Below are 18,132 nucleotides of genomic sequence, written 5' to 3' on the forward strand. Positions count from 1 at the left end.
GTGAACCACAAAAGTCCCTAAATTAACATGTGCCTAATCCTGGGTAGCTTGGCACAAAAAGCAGTCAGGGTGGCAGTGTGTAACTTGTTTACGCAGCGCACAAAACAGTAATAAAGTGCAAACACAACAATATCAAAATTACACAACAATTCCGAACAATTAAGTACATGTTAATAAATTATTTTACAACAAAATGACAAATCACAGATCAGTAGAACCAGAGTTATGAATGAGATCAAAGTGCAACCGCTGACACCTAGTTGCATGATTCAGGGTCAAAGTCAAATATTATGGCCAACCCCAATGGAGTCCAGGTTGGATAGAAAAAGTAGATAGGGCCTGGTCAGCACTTACCTTTGGACTTAGAAGAAATTTTAAAGAAAAGTTCTGAGAAGGTAAGAATTGAGCGGGCCTCAGCTGCAAGCAGTGTCCAAAAAGGGAGCACCCACTTCGGGAAGCCTCTGGGCAAAGTTGCAGTGAAGATTTGTATGTCTGGACTTTTTTGAAAGTGGGAGCATGAATGAAGCCAGGATGACCGGTGATGCACTTTGGGTGGATAGACAAGCAAGGGTGGGGGGGGGGGGGGGGGGGGGACGGTCCCAGTCATCTCTCTGGTCTCAGAGGAGTTTTTGCCCCAAATATTTCTAAGTCCCAAGTTTTGGATTTTGGCTATGTGAGCACCTTCCGCATCCCAACCAAGGACCCAGGACTGGTGGGACACCACTTGAGGGTTCAGGACTCATGCAGACTGGGTCTTGGTGCGAGTTCAAGATAGTGGGAGCTTGTTATGCCCCTGTGGCTCTAAACAGGAGGCCATCAAACTAGCCCTTGGAGCCCCTTTTGTAATCCTGGGTGAAGGTGAAGAAGCAGGGTTCAAACAGCAGGGCTGGCCTCTGATGTTTCAAGGCAGTTTCCAGGAAGCTAAGCAGTCTTGCAGAGTGCACAGCAGGTTACAGCAGCAATCAGTTCTCTGAGAGGCCTTCCGCAGGTCTAGAGGTGAGCTAAAGAGTGGGTCTGAGGGCCTATTTTTATGCCTTGTTTCTCCTTTCAACTTTGGGAGACAATTCTAGAGTTTACGCGCTTGGAATTTCCTGACTTCCATGCCCTGCCTCGAGCTAGCTGCAGGAACAATGCAGTGGTGACATGCCCTTTGTGTGAAGGCAGAGCGCAGCCTATATGGTTGTAAGTAGGCGGTGCTCAGCTGTGCCCACCCCCATCCTGCCAGCAGATAGCCCATTCAGGCACACCTAATACCTCTATTGTGTGACTGCCAGGGAGGAATTCACAAATTCTAATGGCCAGTCACACCCAGTCATGTGGTAGGCACAAAAAGGCTATGGGCAAAAAAGAGTATTTTGAAATTTGCAATTTAAAATTCCCCTTTACCATTAAAGAGCATTTTTCATTACAATTTCATCGATACCAAACATGAAATAGTTACCTGGCCCCAATCAAAATTTTGCATGTATTAAATCTAATAAGGTAGCCCAATGTTATCCTATGAGATAGGTAGGCCTTAGATCATGAACAACGAACTTATGAGTTTTTCACTACGAGGACTTGTAACATTTTAAAATATATGTGAAACCTTTGAATTGCAATGCACCCTGTCCTATGGGCTACCTAGGGCCTACCTTATGGGTCACGTTTATATAAAATAAAAGGGGAGTGTGAGGCATGGCAGTGGGCAAAGTCATATTAGCAGTTTAATACTGCATTCAGCCTGCAATGCAGATCGGGGACATGTTTTAAGGTGATCCTAAGTGGGTAACACAATAAGTGATGCAGGCCTACTTGTAGCATTTTATTTACAGGCCCTAGATATATGGTATACCACTCTGCAAGAGACATATAAGTGCATTAAATATGCCAATCAGGTGTAAACCAGTTTTACTATGTTTCGGGTACTAAGCACAAGCACTTTAGCAATGGCTAGCATTGGTAAAGTACTACTGCCAACAAAAGCTAATTTCAGCAGAAAAACTGGGGTAAGTAGGCAAAATATTAGGGGTAAGACCACCCTAAGACTTACAGGTTATAGCAATACCTCTAGTATTATTTGTAGACAAAATCAGTGTTTTTGGTTTTTAACAGTTTTATTTAGTTTCACAGTCTCTATTGCATTTTGGTATTTTTTCTATCTGCTAGTTAACTCATCACAAGCCAGGCTGCAAAGTCCACCTTATAGATAAAATGTAATACTGTAAATACAATATATATATAAACCAATAATTTATCAGAACAGCCTAGTTTGTGCTGTCAAATGTAATATTTTTTTATCAGCATTTACACAAACATGCATGGTGAACACGCTGATAGAAGCTGTCTTACATACTTTTAACTGCCTGTTATTCCTCAGTGGAAGCTGCATTTGAGACTAGAGAAAATGAACCCTACGTCAGCCACAAGCCTGTATTTTGACATTTTGCAATCTGGCCTCCTAGATATGTGTTCCTTGCCTCGTGCCTTAATGGCCAGAGGCAATAAAAAGCTATCCAAGCGTTGATAAACATAGGTGGAATATAGTTATGTTTTTAATTGTTTAGCACAGCGGCTCTTATCCTATGTTCTGCGACACCTACTCTGGGGGTTTGATTGCTTAGAACATTTTATTATTTTAGCATATTAATAAAGTATTTAGACCAAAAAAGCAAAATTGAAAACTGTACATTTTAAAACACTTTGTAAATTGAAGGAATTTGAAATTGGAGGTTCAAAATTAAGTTGGTATCCTTAGCTTGATTTTAGAGAGCAGCACAAGTACTGCAAACGGAATTCAACATGAAAATTGGAGGGGTCGATTTAAGCACAGGTATGTGCTGACAAAAAGAGAGCATGCATTAGAAGGCTAGATATAATGATATCTGGAATCTAGCATATTGCTTCACCTTTAGAAATAAAACTACATTTTAAAAGCTTCAGCCTTCCTATTAAAATTAAAATATTTTAGTATACGTCAGAGTGTAGGTTTACCACTTTTTTACGTTTACCAATTCCTCTTGGAATACGCATAGAAAGCTGCACCTGGCTCAAATTTCAGTCTGAATTTTTGGCACATCACAACATGGCAACATGGGAATACCAATCACTATGCATTGAGATCTACGTGACGAGGAACTCTAAACAGGAGAATGGTATTTCCTGTGCAAATAAACTTTTTTGAAAAAAAATCTCTTTTTCTTCAGTGCAATATTAGTTCCCCTATACCCCCACCAAATGTGAGGATGATCCATTTCCTTTCCTACCCTGAAAAGGGATTTATGCCAATACTTGCATGAAGTAATACTACAACAATTCCTAGTCTGAAAAGTGGATTTAATGATCCCAAACATACTTGTTTTTGGACACTCATAGACTTCCAACACTAACCATGCCTTAGAATGCTCAGGAACACTGTCCCCTTTTGTGGGATTCATGGGTGTGGACATCTCTCCACTCATGATGGAGACCTGGAGGCTGGCTAGTGCTTGTTTACTGTTCTTTAAAGTGTATCTGTGTTCACTCTTTCAACATGATCAGACCTTCCAATTTCCCAGCAATACACATGTGAAGCTCAGAGAAAATAAATTGAGAGTTTAATCTGTGCAGAATTTTACAGAGGCTGAGATGGCTGAGAAACTCTCAGGAGGAACAGATCTGCCCACCCATATTTGGCTCTGTTCTCCTTACAGATTTGAAGACATAATTATGAAAAAGTATAATGCTTTAACATGTATAATGAAATGCTTAAGGAAGGTTGAGTTGATATTGGCTGGCTCAATATCTCTGTTTCGTTTGACCAGTATAAACAAATGCACCAGTACTTTGCTACTTTTTTCTTGTTATTATATGATCTCACACATCGAACATATTCAAAAACATCTCTCTTTTTTATATCTTTTTAACTTAGGTACTACACAGCAGATAACTTCTGGTAAGTGGGTAGTCACGATTATTGATAATGGCTAATGGCCTGATTAAGAGTTTGGCAGATAGGTTACTCTGTTGCAAAAATGACTGTCGCCAACCACTTGGTTTGTCCTCTCATTTAGAGATGGGTGGACCTTTAGTTTTTTATTGACTGAGCCCCCATTGATTCCTTTGATGTGACATTACACTGCTTACCATAGTTCATATGGATGGTGTAATGTTTTGTTTTTGCTTGTCACCTTCGGGAAAATTCTGGAGGTGAGGGACAGAAAAAAAATGACCCCCACACCCTGGGAGAAGTCTTCCAGGGTATAGGAGTCACATCGTTAATTTTTATTTTTCAGAAACAAACTTCCACTTTGTGAGTTTTTCATAAAAAACTAAAACTGTCAAAATGTTTGAAGAACGGCCATCAAAACCAATGGCGACTATCGATCATCTGTTTTGTATATTGAAATAAACCACTGAGGAAAAGGTTGTTTTTAATGTATAGAGATGCATTCAGGGCCGATGGTCATCTCCAGATTTGACAAACGATAGTTCGTCAGGATGGTGCAGGTAATGTCCTCCTCCACCCTGTTATACATATTACAGTCCACCACACCATAACGCAGGCCTTAAGCCTGAAGTAGTCTCAAACAAAAATCTGTTGAGTTGTAACTCTCCTCACTGTGTCTCCTCTTATTGCTTTTCCTTCACAGCTCCTGGCTTAAATGAATCAGGTATGTCATTTTCACTACTTCCTTTGAGTATCTAATGTGCATGTAAACCACAGATTCTAAATAGCTTGTAGTACTGTTTGTCAGCAGTGTGGAGAGCCATATCTTTTTACTTAGAGTGAAAAAACAGATCACTGAAGAGGGACTGGGAGTCCAGGGTGCATAGCAAAGAGGCAGAAATCATCAGAATAAAACCCTTGGTCACAGAGTTATTATAAAGGTTGTTGATCGGAACAAAAGAGAAGTTCCCTTAGATGTGCACAACTATGTTAGTATTTTGTGAGTCTAATCTATTCAATGACCAGGGACCAAAGCAGATATTTTTATTTTTTTTTATTAATTTTTTATTGATGCAAGTACATAACAACAATACCATCAAATACGGCAACATTCTGTAGTGGTTCTCGGCAAGAAGGCGAAGTACAGATCAATGCAAGTACATAGAGATCAATCGTCATCAATACAGTGTCTGTGGAGTAAAAACGATAAACACTTATACAGAAGGCGACATAAAAATACAGTCTCTTCCAAAGGTGAATATGGAGAATAAAAGGCTGGTAGGTTTGGTAAGGCATGGGGTGGCGGCCAGGGGGAGTGTCAGGCAGGGGACCGCTAGCAGGCAACACTGGCGGCTGCCGCGGACCCTAGGCCGGTGGGGAGCACGGGAGAGGCAGCGGCGGGGTCAGAGGAGGAATAGGGGAGTGATCGGGGCCCACTCGTCTCTCACCGAGGCGGGAAAGGAGCAGGCAAAGGGCAATGCCTGGACGAAGGACACCTACACATCGGGGACATCGGTGGAAATCGCGGGTCCAGGGGCAGCCGGGGGGGCCAGGGGATGCAGGCTCGCTAGAGGAGGAGCGGGATTGGAGATAAGTGATCAAGGGACCCCCAGATATCAAGCGGGCGCGACGTAGCTGGAAGCAAATCCCAAAACTCCAAGAGCAGTATTTGACAGCGGGCGCATCCTCCAGCCAAGTAGACACCAGGGGGCCAGGCCTACGGCCCCAACACATAGCCACCTGGCGTCTAGCCAGCACCAGGAGCATCAAAATCAGCCGGCGCGACACATCGGGACAGGGCTTGACAAAACCCAGAAGACCAAGAAGAGGGTCCGGAGAGATGGTAGCGCCAACCATCTTGGAGACCGTGGAACAGACCTCCAGCCAGAACACCTGCACCCGGGGGCGGAGCCATGCCAAGTGAGCAAAATCTGCGGCGGGAGCAGAGCATCGAACGCAGGAATCATCCGGAAGGAGCCCCAAGCGGTGAAGATGTCATGGAGTGCGATAGAACCTGTGTAAAAACTTGAAATGGATTAGTCGGAGCCGGTAATTAGGGGAGAGTTTGGTAGTTTGGTTACAACAGTAAAGCCAATCGGCCTCTGAGATGTCAAAACCCAGGTCGGCGCTCCATGTCTCACACGCTCGCGTAGTGGAGGCTGGGGAGGACGACAGGGCAGAGATATACAGTCTGGTGACGAGCTTGCGCGGGGAGGTGGAAGTGTATAACAAATCCAAAGCACGAAAAGTGATTGGGGGCTTTGGAAAGGTTGAGTGCAGTTTCCGGCAGGTGGCGCAGAGCTGATAATACAGAAGCGTGTCCATCAAGGATGGCGATTCAGGGAGCGGATAGAAGGAACCAGCGGGGTAAAGATCAGCCACAGTCTCGAGGCCCCTTGACGCTGCGTGTTGAGACATGCAAGAAGACTGGAGCGGGGGAAAGTCCGGGTAGACTGTGATGGGCATAGTATTCGCTGAGAGAAGGGTAAGCCCGGCCAGCCTGCGTAGATAGGCCCATGCCCAGCGCAGCATCTCCACCGTATTTACCTCCGAGCGGGGGCGCACCGCAGGGGCGAAGAGCGCTGTAGTGAGGGGCCATGGGGTGGCGATATCAGTTTCAACTACGACATGGGGCTCATAAGGTGTGGGATGTAGCCAGAAAAGCAGGAAGCTGGCCTGGGCGCAAAGGGCATACAGCCGGAGATCAGGAGGACCAAGCCCACCAGCAGGCATGGGCAAGGTCAGGATTTCATAAGCGACCCTGGGCTGCCGCCCCGCCCAGATCAAGGACACCATAAGAGAGCGCAGCCTTCAGAAAAAGTAAGCCGTCAAGGGGATGGATATGTTGGAAAATAAATAAAGGAATTTGGGGAGGACTACCATCTTTGCGACGGCGACGCGGCCCGCGAGGGAAAGGAGCAGCCGAGTCCACTGGGGAATCTTAGACTCCAACCGGTCCACCGCACGGCCGAAATTGGACCGCCAGGGGTCGTCCGGGTCTCTGCTCAGCCAGATGCCGAGATAGCGGATTGGACCCAAAACCCATTCAAAGGGATAGTCAGACGCAAATTGGAGCGTGGCACCAGTCAGGGGGAAAAGCACAGATTTATTCCAATTGATCTGGACCCCCGAAAGCCCACCGAAGTGAATGACCTCGCGTACTAGGGGGCAGAGATTTTCCTGAGGATGACAAATGTAAAGAGTGATATCGTCCGCATACATGGAGACCAATAGGGAGTGGGACAAAAAAACAATGCCTCTTTGGGTGTGGTGTTGTCAGAGGCGGGCGGCCAGGGGCTCCATGGCAATGGCAAAAAGCATGGGCGACAGTGGGCAACCCTGTCGCGTGCCACACAAAATGGGGATAGGGTCTGAGATTTGGCCATTGATGGGTAACCGAGCGAGTGGAGCAGTGTAAAGCAGTTTAATGTTTTGCAAACAGTGGGCGCTAAACCCCATACGCGAGAGGACACAGAAGAGGAAAGGCCACTCCAGCGTGTCAAATGCTTTGGTGGCATCGAGAAGTGCGGCAACAGCCGGGAGGGCAGGGTTAATTTGATGAAGGACCGAGAAGATAGTACGAAGATTATGGGAGGTTGCCCTGCTCGGGATAAAGCCAGATTGGTCAGGGTGGGCGATGGTTGGCATTAGAAGAAGTAGACGGGAGGCGATGAGTTTAGCAAAAACTTTAATATCAATATTAATAAGGGAAAGGGGGCGGTAGGAATCACACCGGTCTGCAGGTTTGTCCGGTTTGAGGAGCAACGTTAGCGAGGCCTCGCGGAGCGATGGTGGGAGCGTGCCAGTATCAAAGGATTCATTAAACATTGCCGCTAGGTGTGGAACCAAGATGGGAGCAAACTGCTTGTAGAAGGCGGCTGAAGGCCGTCCAGGCCGGGCGCGTTGTCACACGGTAGACCATTGATCGCCTTCAGTATTTCCTCTTTCGAGAAGGGTTCATCAAGAAATTTGCGGTGGTAGTCCGCCAGCCAGACTAAGGCTATGGACTCGAAATATTTATCAAAGTCCTCCGATGAGGGGGGTACCGGTTGAGTATAGCCGGGAATAATAGGTGAGGAAGCGGGACATTATTTCTCCAGAAGAGTGTAGGAAGGTGGATATCTGACTATGGTTACCCCCAAACTTTTTGCCTGGTGTTTAGCTGGTTTTTGACTTAGTTGGCCTGGGATCCTGCTATTCAGGGCCCCAGGCTGATTGCTCTCTCCTTAAAATGGACTCCATGTACCTTAGGTGCATAACACAATTGGAATTGGTTCACCTTATTGGCCCCTGTAACAGTGTACCATAGGTACCCAGGGCATAGGTGCATCCAAGGCCTACCAGGGGCTGCAGCATGTATTGTGCCACCCCTGGCCTGGCCTCCATATTTGACACAACTGGCTGATCACTGAGCTGGGGTAAGTTGGTGTAATCACCTCTTACTTAGGTACAGTATGTCTGTGCCTAACCCTAAACTGGACACATATGTTCCTATCAGCCACTCCTATGGAAGGCCTCATCAATCCTGGAGGCAGAGTGCTTGGAAATATGTGAGATGGTGCTCTAGCATGAGCTGAGCCTGTCTGCAGCTGTCGGGAACCACTCCCTAAGCTGTTCCGGGATATTGCCATACCATATACTCTTAAGTGCATTATAATCCTCGCGGTTAAATGCTATCTTTGGTTTGGCTTTATCAAAACATGTCGAGTAAGGTGTCATACGAATTGGAATACTATCCCCTCGACAGTTCTGTCAACGGGGATAGCATTCCACCCTTCTAGAGGGACACGACATGTGTGTAGCCTTAACCCCGGTTAAAGTTAACCAGAGCCTCAGCATCACAAAATGGATGCTGCCACCACACACACGAGTCTGGCCTCCTGCTGCTGACCGAAACTCGGCAGATGGTGGCCTGGACAAAGGGTTTCCTGCCTTGGGAGGTGCGAGCACCACCCCAGACAGGGTTTTGTATATTGGGTAGGACAGGGCTGAATAGAATCAGACATGCCCGGGGCACACAAGGTGTCCCCGTGCATAGGCCAGTCCAAACCGGTCCTGGGACTTTCCAGACCCAGGCTTGGCGCGGAACTGGACAAAGGAAAGGGGGTGTAACCGCCCCCCTTCCTGGTTCCTCCCAGAGGAAGGACCTAGTAGGTGATCCACCCCTCAGATTGGGAATAAGAGTGGGAGCAGTGCCATTGCACAGGAGATCATCCTGAATCAACTTGAAACTAAGAAGACGACTGGACTTCGACATTCTGCTGCTCAGAAGACTGAAGAGAATCTCCCTTGTGGCCTAGGAGTGGCCACCCTGTGAACACAGGCACCAACCAGCAACTCGACGTCTGCTTTGCCGCCGCCTCCCGCCGGAGCCCGAGCCCAGAGCCCGACAAGAACCAGGCTCCCAGACCTCTCAGAGCCCGATCCACAGTCCCTGCAAAGAAGGGACCCGTGGAGGCACCGAGTGACGTGGGACCGGACCTCTTGGAAGACACTCGAAAAGCTGACTGCGCAGCTTTTGAGGCATCCTCGACGTTGTGCTTTGGGGACTGAGAACCCCCACCACCGAGCAGCCCTTGCACCGAAGATCAGCCCTCCAGCATCTCCACGATCTGCGTGGGGCCCTTTTGCATTGTGCCACTCGACGCGCCATCCCGGCCCCTAGCCACGTGGTCAGCGGACATCTTGGCGACGAAACCAACAAACTACACAGCAGTTCTGGTTGCTCCAGACCTACCCAAGCTCCTGTGAAAAGGAGCACTCACTCTGACCTTGCTGGTCCGAGTGTTAAGCATCTTTCGATTCCTGCGTGGCTTGCATTAGCCAAGGCCTGTTTGCTCCGATCAGGTCGCCGACACCGCCAACAGCGAGAAGCCTGCGTGGGACAGCTCGTGACCGACTCCTGGACGTCCTCAACCCCCGGTGTCCACGTGGCTGCAGAGAGAAGCTACCCAACAACGCCTGTTTGCACCCGACATCGCCTGGTTCCAATCTGGTTCCACGGTAGTCACTGGCTAGTGACTTTGAACATTGTCCCCTCTGCTTTCAGGTCTTCACCACTTCCGATCCACCCTTGGATCCACCAGAACACTTCACCTCGAGCCGCCTGCAGCATCTTCAGCTCCAAGCACCATCGACCAGCGTGACGAAACCCGACACTACTTTGACCCTGTGCACCCGCTTCCTGTGGGTGAGGTAACTCAGCTCCGCCGGTGTTCCTACACTGGTACACATCTCAAGGGCCTGTGTCTTAAGTTTCAGCTCCATAGGTCACTCGGAAGGTTCCTAACTTTCTAACTTTTTACGCACCATAGACTTTACATTGGAAAGTGCGTGCACTTTGAACACTGCACCCGAGTCCCGCGGGCCTTTCCCGACTTAGTCACTGCTAGTCTCGAATAGCTCCAGCGATTCCCAAGGCCCTAGGCCTGTTCCCTTTCCTATTGGTATCTCTTATACCACTTTCTTAGTATATGGTTTAGGTGGCCCCTAGGGCTCATCCATATTGTGCAACTTTTGTGTATTTGAAACTGTCTTGTGATTTAACGCTTGTGCTTCTGTGCTCATAAAGAGTCCAGGGGATTTTATAGTTAATAAATCAATATATATTTTCAATATATATCTGTGTGGTGTCCCTTTCATTTGGTATTCAAGGGGGTTGTGTATGGTATAACAGCTGGCTTCACATGCCTTTCAGAGTTTAGCCTAAGACTGCTTTGTCCACGTTACCACTAGGATAACTGGTCTACAAGGTTGAATTACAACCAATCATCATAAGGGTTGCTTGGCATGGTACAAAGTGATCACTAGAATTAGTGAGCATTATATACCAGGCCAACTTCTCACAAAGAGGTGGTGCGATCCGGTCCACCGTCAACAAGGGCAGTAATGTAAGAAGAGGCCCACGGCCGGCGCAGCAAGTTGGAGAGGGTGCGTCCCGGGCGATCCCCCTCCCCAAAGCGGCGGGCGCGACCCTCCCTGCCCAAAAAGGAGAGCTCCCGGCCAGCCTCCTCTGAGAAGTCAGAGTGTTTTTGGCGCAGCAGCGCCAGCGCGTCAGGGCCAGCGCCGTTCGCAACGGAGGAGTCAAGGACCCAGATCTCCCCTTCCAGCCTAGAAAGTGTGGAGCGAATGGATCGAAGGACACCGGCCTGCTTGGAGATGCATTCCCCCCGGACAAACACCTTGAAACCCTCCCATAATACGGAGGCCGAATCCACCGAGCCAATATTGAGCTTGAAATAATTAACTATGGCAGTTTGAATCTCACCGCAGAAAACAGCGTCCCGAAGAGCGTTGGAAGGAAGGCGCCAAGTGAAAGCGCGGTGCAGGGAGTTTGGAGGGCGCAGTAGTAGGCAAACCGGACCGTGGTCAGAAAGTGTGCGCCCCATGTGAGTGGCGTCCAAGATCCAGGAAAGGACGTCTGGCAAAACCAGCCAGAGATCAATACACGACCAACAGCCCCCCGCACCGGAAAAACACGTACCTTCCCGGGTATTGGGCTGGAGGTGGCGCCAAACATCGATGAGGGAGTTGTTCGATAAGATAGAGGACAGAGCAGCGGTCTCGCGTGGATGAGACTGGCTAGAGCCCGACCTGTCCAACTCCGCCGAGAGAGAGACATTGAAGTCGCCACCCCATATGACCGCAGCAGGGCCACAAGGGGAGATCAGATGCCAGACAGTGTAGAAAAACTCGGGGCTGTCCGTGTTGGGGCCGTACACCGAGGCTAAGGAAACAGGCTGAGCGAGTAGCATCCCATGGAGGATCATATACTGGCCCTCAGGGTCGACTATGGTACAAGTGGTCTGCCAGGGGAGACCGCGGCGCAACAGGACGGAGACACCTCTAGCATAGGAGGAATATGTGGAGGAATGGACTTTCCCCCAATGTCTTGCACCAAGCCTTGGGAACGAGGCGGGGAGTAGATGAGTCTCCAGTAGGAGGCAGATGTCAACCCTGTGATGCTGCAGGTGGGCGTATGTCAGGCGGGCCTTGCGATGGTCATTTAGACCACGAACATTCCAGGACCAACAGGTTAAATCAGCGATGGGACAGGAGATGTCGAGCAAGCAGATCCCAGGCAAGACATGGGAGGTTATGCAGCAAGCTACCTAGTGGAGTCATGTCAGGGAAGGAAAGCCGGTCGAAGAGCGCAGGCATGGCAGTTGCAAGGGAGGAGAGAGGGCCATTGTGGGAGGAGCGCCAGGGCTAGCAAGTAAAAGGGGGAGAGACAATTGGGCCGAAAGAGGTCCAGCACATCAGGGACCGCACTTGGGGTTGAAGAGACCGCAAGGACGATGGACCAGGGTCATAACAAATCGCATAGTGTCGCACAATAAAGGCCAGAAACGAAGACAATACAGAGTGGGCTCAATGTGCACAAGAACCAGCACCAGTAAAAAGAAGCAATTGAAATACAATCAAAACAGTCAACCATCCGTTCCCAGGAGGAACGAGCCATCCTACCCACCCCCCCAGAACACCCCTGGCAAGTTGCATACAGGTCTCGAAAAGCAAAACAACCCTCAGTCACCCACCCAGTCCCGCCCAACCCCGCCTACCAATCAGGCAAGAAATGCCCCATCCCACCATCCCCAGAGTAACTAGAGCTAGAACCCAGAAACGAACCCTCAAGCCGCCCCCCACCCACACCAACCCCCCAATCAGGCTGAGGACCTAAGCAGATATTTGATTATTGCAGTGACTTATTTGGTCCAAAAACTCCTGTATTTGAGGAGGAAGTCAGAGTTCTGTTATCAGCCTATCTGATGGCCACCTTGCAGTGGCTGCGCAAGGAAGGTATTGGGAATCAAGAACTACCAACCCATTTCTCTCTTACCCTTCACGGCTAAAGTCACTGAGAAAACCATCAACATCCAACTAACGAAATGCATCGAAGATAAATTCTTCCTGGACCCCTCCCAATCTGTATTCTGCAACATCCACAGCACCCAGTCCCACCACTACAGATGACATCTGCACTCTCCCTGACCTATGCCACACCACAGCCCTGATCCTACTCAACCTCTCTACAGCCTTCGACCCTGTCTCCCACCGCACATTCATTGCCAGACTCCACGATGCCGGCATACAGGGAACTGCCCTCAACTGACTCCGCTCTTTCCTCACCAGCAGAATACAAAGAACCAGACTTCCACCCTTCCTCTCCAAACCTGCGGCGTACCCCAAGGATTATAGCTCAGCCCTACGCTCTTCAACATCTACATGGCCCCCTCGCCGCCATAGTGAGACAGCACAGACTCAGCATAGTATCCTACATTAACGACACCCAGCTCATCCTCTCCTTCACAAAGTACCCCATCACCACCAGAACCAGCTTCCAGGAAGGGATGAAGGTTGTTGCATCCGGAATGAGTAGCAGCTGCCTGAAGCTAAACTCGGAGAAGACAGAACTCCTCATCCTCAGACCCTACCCCTCTGAATGGGACTACACCTGGTGTCCCACCGCCCTCAGCAGCCCCCAACCCCACGGACCATGCCCAGAACCTTGGCATCATACTCCACTCCTCCCTCTCCATGACCCAACAGATCAACATCATCACCTCCGTCTGTTTCAACACCCGCCCCAACCTTCGCAAGACCTCCAAATGGATCCCCCCGACTCAAGAAAGACAGTCACCCACACACTCATTGCCAGCAGACTGGACAACGACGGGATCAACAGTTCTCTACTCGGAAAACTCCAGACCATACAGAACACCCACTCAGACTGGCCCTGGGCATCCCTCGACACAAACACATCACTCAACACCTGTGACACCTCCATTGGCTCCCCTTCGAGAAAAGTGTAATTTTCAAGTAACTCACCCATTCCTACAAATGCCTCCACAACACCGGAAACCAATATCTCAAGTAAAGAATCTCCTTCCACGTCCCCAGGAGAAACCTCTGATCCGCCGACCTGGCCCTTGCGAAAGCCCCACGTATCCGTAGAGCAAGAACAGGTGGAAGCGCCTTCTCCTACATCACGGCTAAATCGCTGGAATGAGCTCCCGATCAACATCAGATGCGCCCCCACACTGCACATCTTCAGGAAGACCCTCAAGACCTGGCTCTGCGACTGACCAGAGCTGCTTCCCCCCCTAGCACATTGATACACTCAAGAGTGAGTAGCGCACTTCTCAAACCCCTGATTGATTAATTGATATGAATGTAATGCTTTGTACACCTTTTGAGAGGTGCGCTTGTTGCAGGAGCTGAGAGATCTCTTTACAGAAACTCTTGTGTTAAAGTGCCTATTCTTTGGCAATTTTACAGAGTTTGATATAGCGCAAACTAGACCCAAATCGGGTATCAGAGCGCCTTACATAGCACCAGTTGCATTACATGAGGACACATTCATTTTTTTTAGGCACGGTGAGATTAAGTGATTTGCCCAGAATCACAGGATGTTCAGCATCATTGCCGAGACTCGAACCCGGTTCCCTAGGTTTGAGGTCGAACGCCTTAGCCGTTAAGCCAACTCCTCTCCCAAATTGTTTTAAAAAACCCTCCCACGTTCTGTTCTCACATGTTGTGCTTGTCAGCATGTTTACAGGTTATTCCGTGAGGTGGGCACTATACATGTGCTTAGCTAATCTGGATCCTCTCTGCACATCCGCTAAGCTGATGGAAGCTTCACCTTAACTAATATTCATTGGGCTCCACCGAGGTTCTTGGTGGAGTCCAGCTTCTAGGCTTGCATGCACATACATTACGACTAATGTCCCAAGCTAGAGATGGATCTGCACAGTAGAACTGACTAACCCTTTCATGGCCTCTTTGGAACTTGTCATCAGTAGACATAAGGGGACCCTCCTGGAGCTCACAACGGTCTTGGAGTATTAAACACAATGTCAGCAATTGCGCTCTCCCAAACACAGGTGATATCTGTGAGATGAAAGACACTGGTGAAGAATTGAGTACACAGCTATAGATGCATCAGGTGCATTGCAGAAATGGGCAAAGAGACTGGTGTCAGAGTAGGTGTAGCTAAACAGAGTTAGAAGCACCATAGGATGGGACCAATGGTGCATGATTGGGCACCCTGCATGAACATTGCAAGGCACGCTTGCAGTTCCTTATAACTTAGCACAATTTTTGTCCTGAAAAATGCTCATAATTTTCATAAAAATGACATGAAATTATGTGTCCTGAACATAATGTACTTGACTGGTATCTCGCGTGAAGACTAAACGTGAGGGCACACCTTCTGTGCAAAAGTCACACATGAGACCGACAGGAGACCGTTGCAGGTATCAACTTTACAGGTTCCAAAATACATTTCCTGGTCGAACCATTTTTCTATTGAAGAACATTTTGAAAAATAATGCAATAGTGAACTTCATGGAATGCAAAATATGTGAAATTAGGAAGATTTTGTAATTGAAATAAACATTTTGCCCAGGCCAATTGTAAACAATGCATCATTTAACCAGCTGTTTATCCTCTTATGCTTACCCCGTCACCCTAAAGGCTACCTGCATAAAATCATAACAAAATGAAATACAACAGGTGCCTATCTATCGCAGGAAGTCATGTACCAATTGGGCGCATAGCTTTAAAAAATAATTTGACCTGAAATGACCCTGTGGTCCTGCATATATTAATCAATATAGATGCACCTGGAAACAAATCCAGACTGTTTTAATATCCACACATTCAATAATGACTGTCAGTGCAGGCATTTCTATGGGTGTATTTGGCTGTTCGTTTAACATCCTGTATCTTCACTCCCAAATATCTCAAATCCACAGGTTTCCTGACAGGGACACTCAGTAAGACACTCAGTACAACGCTCAGTAATGGCATAGAATGTATTTTTGGGTATACACCTGTTACAACGCAACTTTTACAACTACCTACTATTACAACGCAACTTTTACAACGCATACCATTACAACGCATTGCGCTGGGGGGCGCTCTAGGATAGGGAATAAGTATAATTTACTATCCAACACCTTCCCTAGTGTCCACGGGGACTGGAGTTAGAATAGTAAATTATACTTACCACTATCCAGCACCTCAAAGCGCTATGCGTTGTAATGGTATGCGTTGTAATGGTCGCGTTGTAATAGTAGGTAGTTGTAATGGTATGCGTTGTAACATGGTACATCCGTATTTTTGGGCTTAACTAAGCAAATGATTCTGAGTGTGGTGAGGTTAAGCAATGAAGATGCAAAATTGCAATCCAGTAACAGTACATGGGCCTAGATAAGAGCTATAATTGCCAACAAAAATCCGTAGAAATACAAAGCAAACTACTAAAGCAATAGCGATAGTAATGTAACTGATGGAGAGGAACGAGGTGCTGGTATGTTAAACCACATAGGCAAGGCACAGAGAAGTGGACTTGATAATCTTGGGCACATGAAGACAGAGCAGCAAACAGAGCACTGGAAAGACATGTTAACATTATTTGTTTGCACTGCATGCTTGTAGCCACATCCTCTGAACTGAAGACGTTGAATGGTATGTTGGGGGCATGCTGAGTTAACAATGTTCTCATAGTTCAGCCTTGAGTCACTGAAGGTAGGGACAACACAGATTTGAAAGGATAAAGCAAGATAAGACATCATTAGTTACATGGGTTTGAGTTGAAAATAACAATTAGTTCTTAGTATTTGGCATCTATCAAAACATCTAATTATAACCACCATGATTGCATTTTCTTAATTGCATTTAATGTTTTTCCATATCACTTATGTGTTTTATTATACTGGTTATACCTCAATCCCCATGTGTTCATGAACATTATCGTTTGCTTTATTATCTGTATGGATATTTTAATCAGTTCTACTTTTTTGTAAGAGAGATTTCTTGTTTTTTATAACTTATGACTGTTTCTTCATTTTCTGTCCTTGCTTCTTTATACTTTAATAAACTTCAAACTAAAAAAAAACAAAAAAAAACAAACATCTAATTATAACATTGGAGTGGCAAAAATGATGCTCCTCAACCAGATCTGTTGAGGGATTCATACATCGAATCTAGTCTGGAAGTCTGTAGATGCACAATGGCTCTGGGCTAATTGGGGGACCCCTAAGTGGCGAGGAACTCGTCCATTGGAACCAGGAATGCCCATAAATGGTGGTCTGCCTGTGGGATTGAACCTAGGGACAGTGCTTAAATTGAGAATCTCAGATTAGAAGGCCAGAGATTTTAAGTACTAAGGGCCTCATTTAAGAGGTTGTGGTGTATGGCAGCGACACAGGAATGTTGTTGCGTTGTCCTAGAAAACAAAAGGGCAGGAATGCCCTGTATCTATGAGATATTGCACATTCCTGCCCTTTTCCCCTGCTTCAGCATTCAATGGGCTGCCATCAATGGGCAGCCATGCACCAATGCGTTGCCGTGTTGACTGATTTCATGGAAAATACCCACAGCAACATCCATGAAACACCCTTTTCGTGCAGTGTTCTGTGTGAAAGGGGCACATATTTACAAGGCCATGAACTGCCCCATAAAGTGGATATACATAGCCTTGTAAATACGCAACGGAAAGTCTTAAAAAGGGTAGTTCAGACAGGGTAAAAGTGCCACAATGGGCCTCATAAATGAGGCCCCAAAGTTGTAATAGACTAACTTCAGGAAGGGGGTTACCCTCAACAGCAAATAGGGAGAACAACATTGATTGAGGTAGAACAGAGATTGGCATCTTCTTTCAATCCCAGGTCGAATTTTGTGCCATCAGAGTATTTGAAGAATTTGAATTTGTAGGATAACTGTACATTTAAGCAGTAGTTGTAAGTAGTTAAAAAGGGGCAACATAACAGCTGTGTAGTTTAAAAGAAGATTTATTTGGTGCGCTAGGACCCATCAGTCAATTTGAAAGCCTGTCCTTGGATGCCCAGGTCAGAGTTAATGTTACAAAAACGAATTTTTGAGGGTGTCCAAGGCAGCTTCTAAAGCAAATAAAATTAATGCAAGAATGCATCCTTCCACCACCATTTTGAATTTTTTTAGAACTAAGACACGATAACTACACTGTTTAAGTGTTTTTAATGGGTTATAAAGCCGTCCATAAACGGACCCAGATGTAACCTTCAGAAGAGAGTGATCTCATCCCGCATAAAAAAAATTGATGGACGAAACTTGAAAGGAGCATTCCTATCGAGATTGTTTATGACATATGCATCTTTCGGCAGATTCCATACTTTATCTATTCAGGCACCAGACTACTGTGGAAACATCAGTTCCTGGTCTTCTGCATATACTCGACATTT

The 18,132-nt window shown here is 47.1% G+C and overlaps 1 protein-coding gene across 1 annotated transcript in view; it reads left to right on the plus strand.

The window, feature by feature from the left end:
* The window catches only part of LOC147712229 (scavenger receptor cysteine-rich domain-containing protein DMBT1-like), a 1,653,398-nt gene that overhangs the window by 1,251,870 nt on the left and 383,396 nt on the right, over nt 1-18,132 (plus strand). Inside the window, exons 19-20 of the mRNA XM_086919604.1 lie at nt 3,890-3,913; nt 4,611-4,631. Of these exons, the coding sequence (XP_086775730.1) occupies nt 3,890-3,913; nt 4,611-4,631 (45 nt within the window). The remainder of the gene's footprint in view (nt 1-3,889; nt 3,914-4,610; nt 4,632-18,132) is intronic.

The sequence above is a fragment of the Lissotriton vulgaris genome, chromosome 5 (assembly GCF_964263255.1).
Source record: "Lissotriton vulgaris chromosome 5, aLisVul1.2, whole genome shotgun sequence".
Classification (NCBI taxonomy): Eukaryota; Metazoa; Chordata; class Amphibia; order Caudata; family Salamandridae; genus Lissotriton; species Lissotriton vulgaris.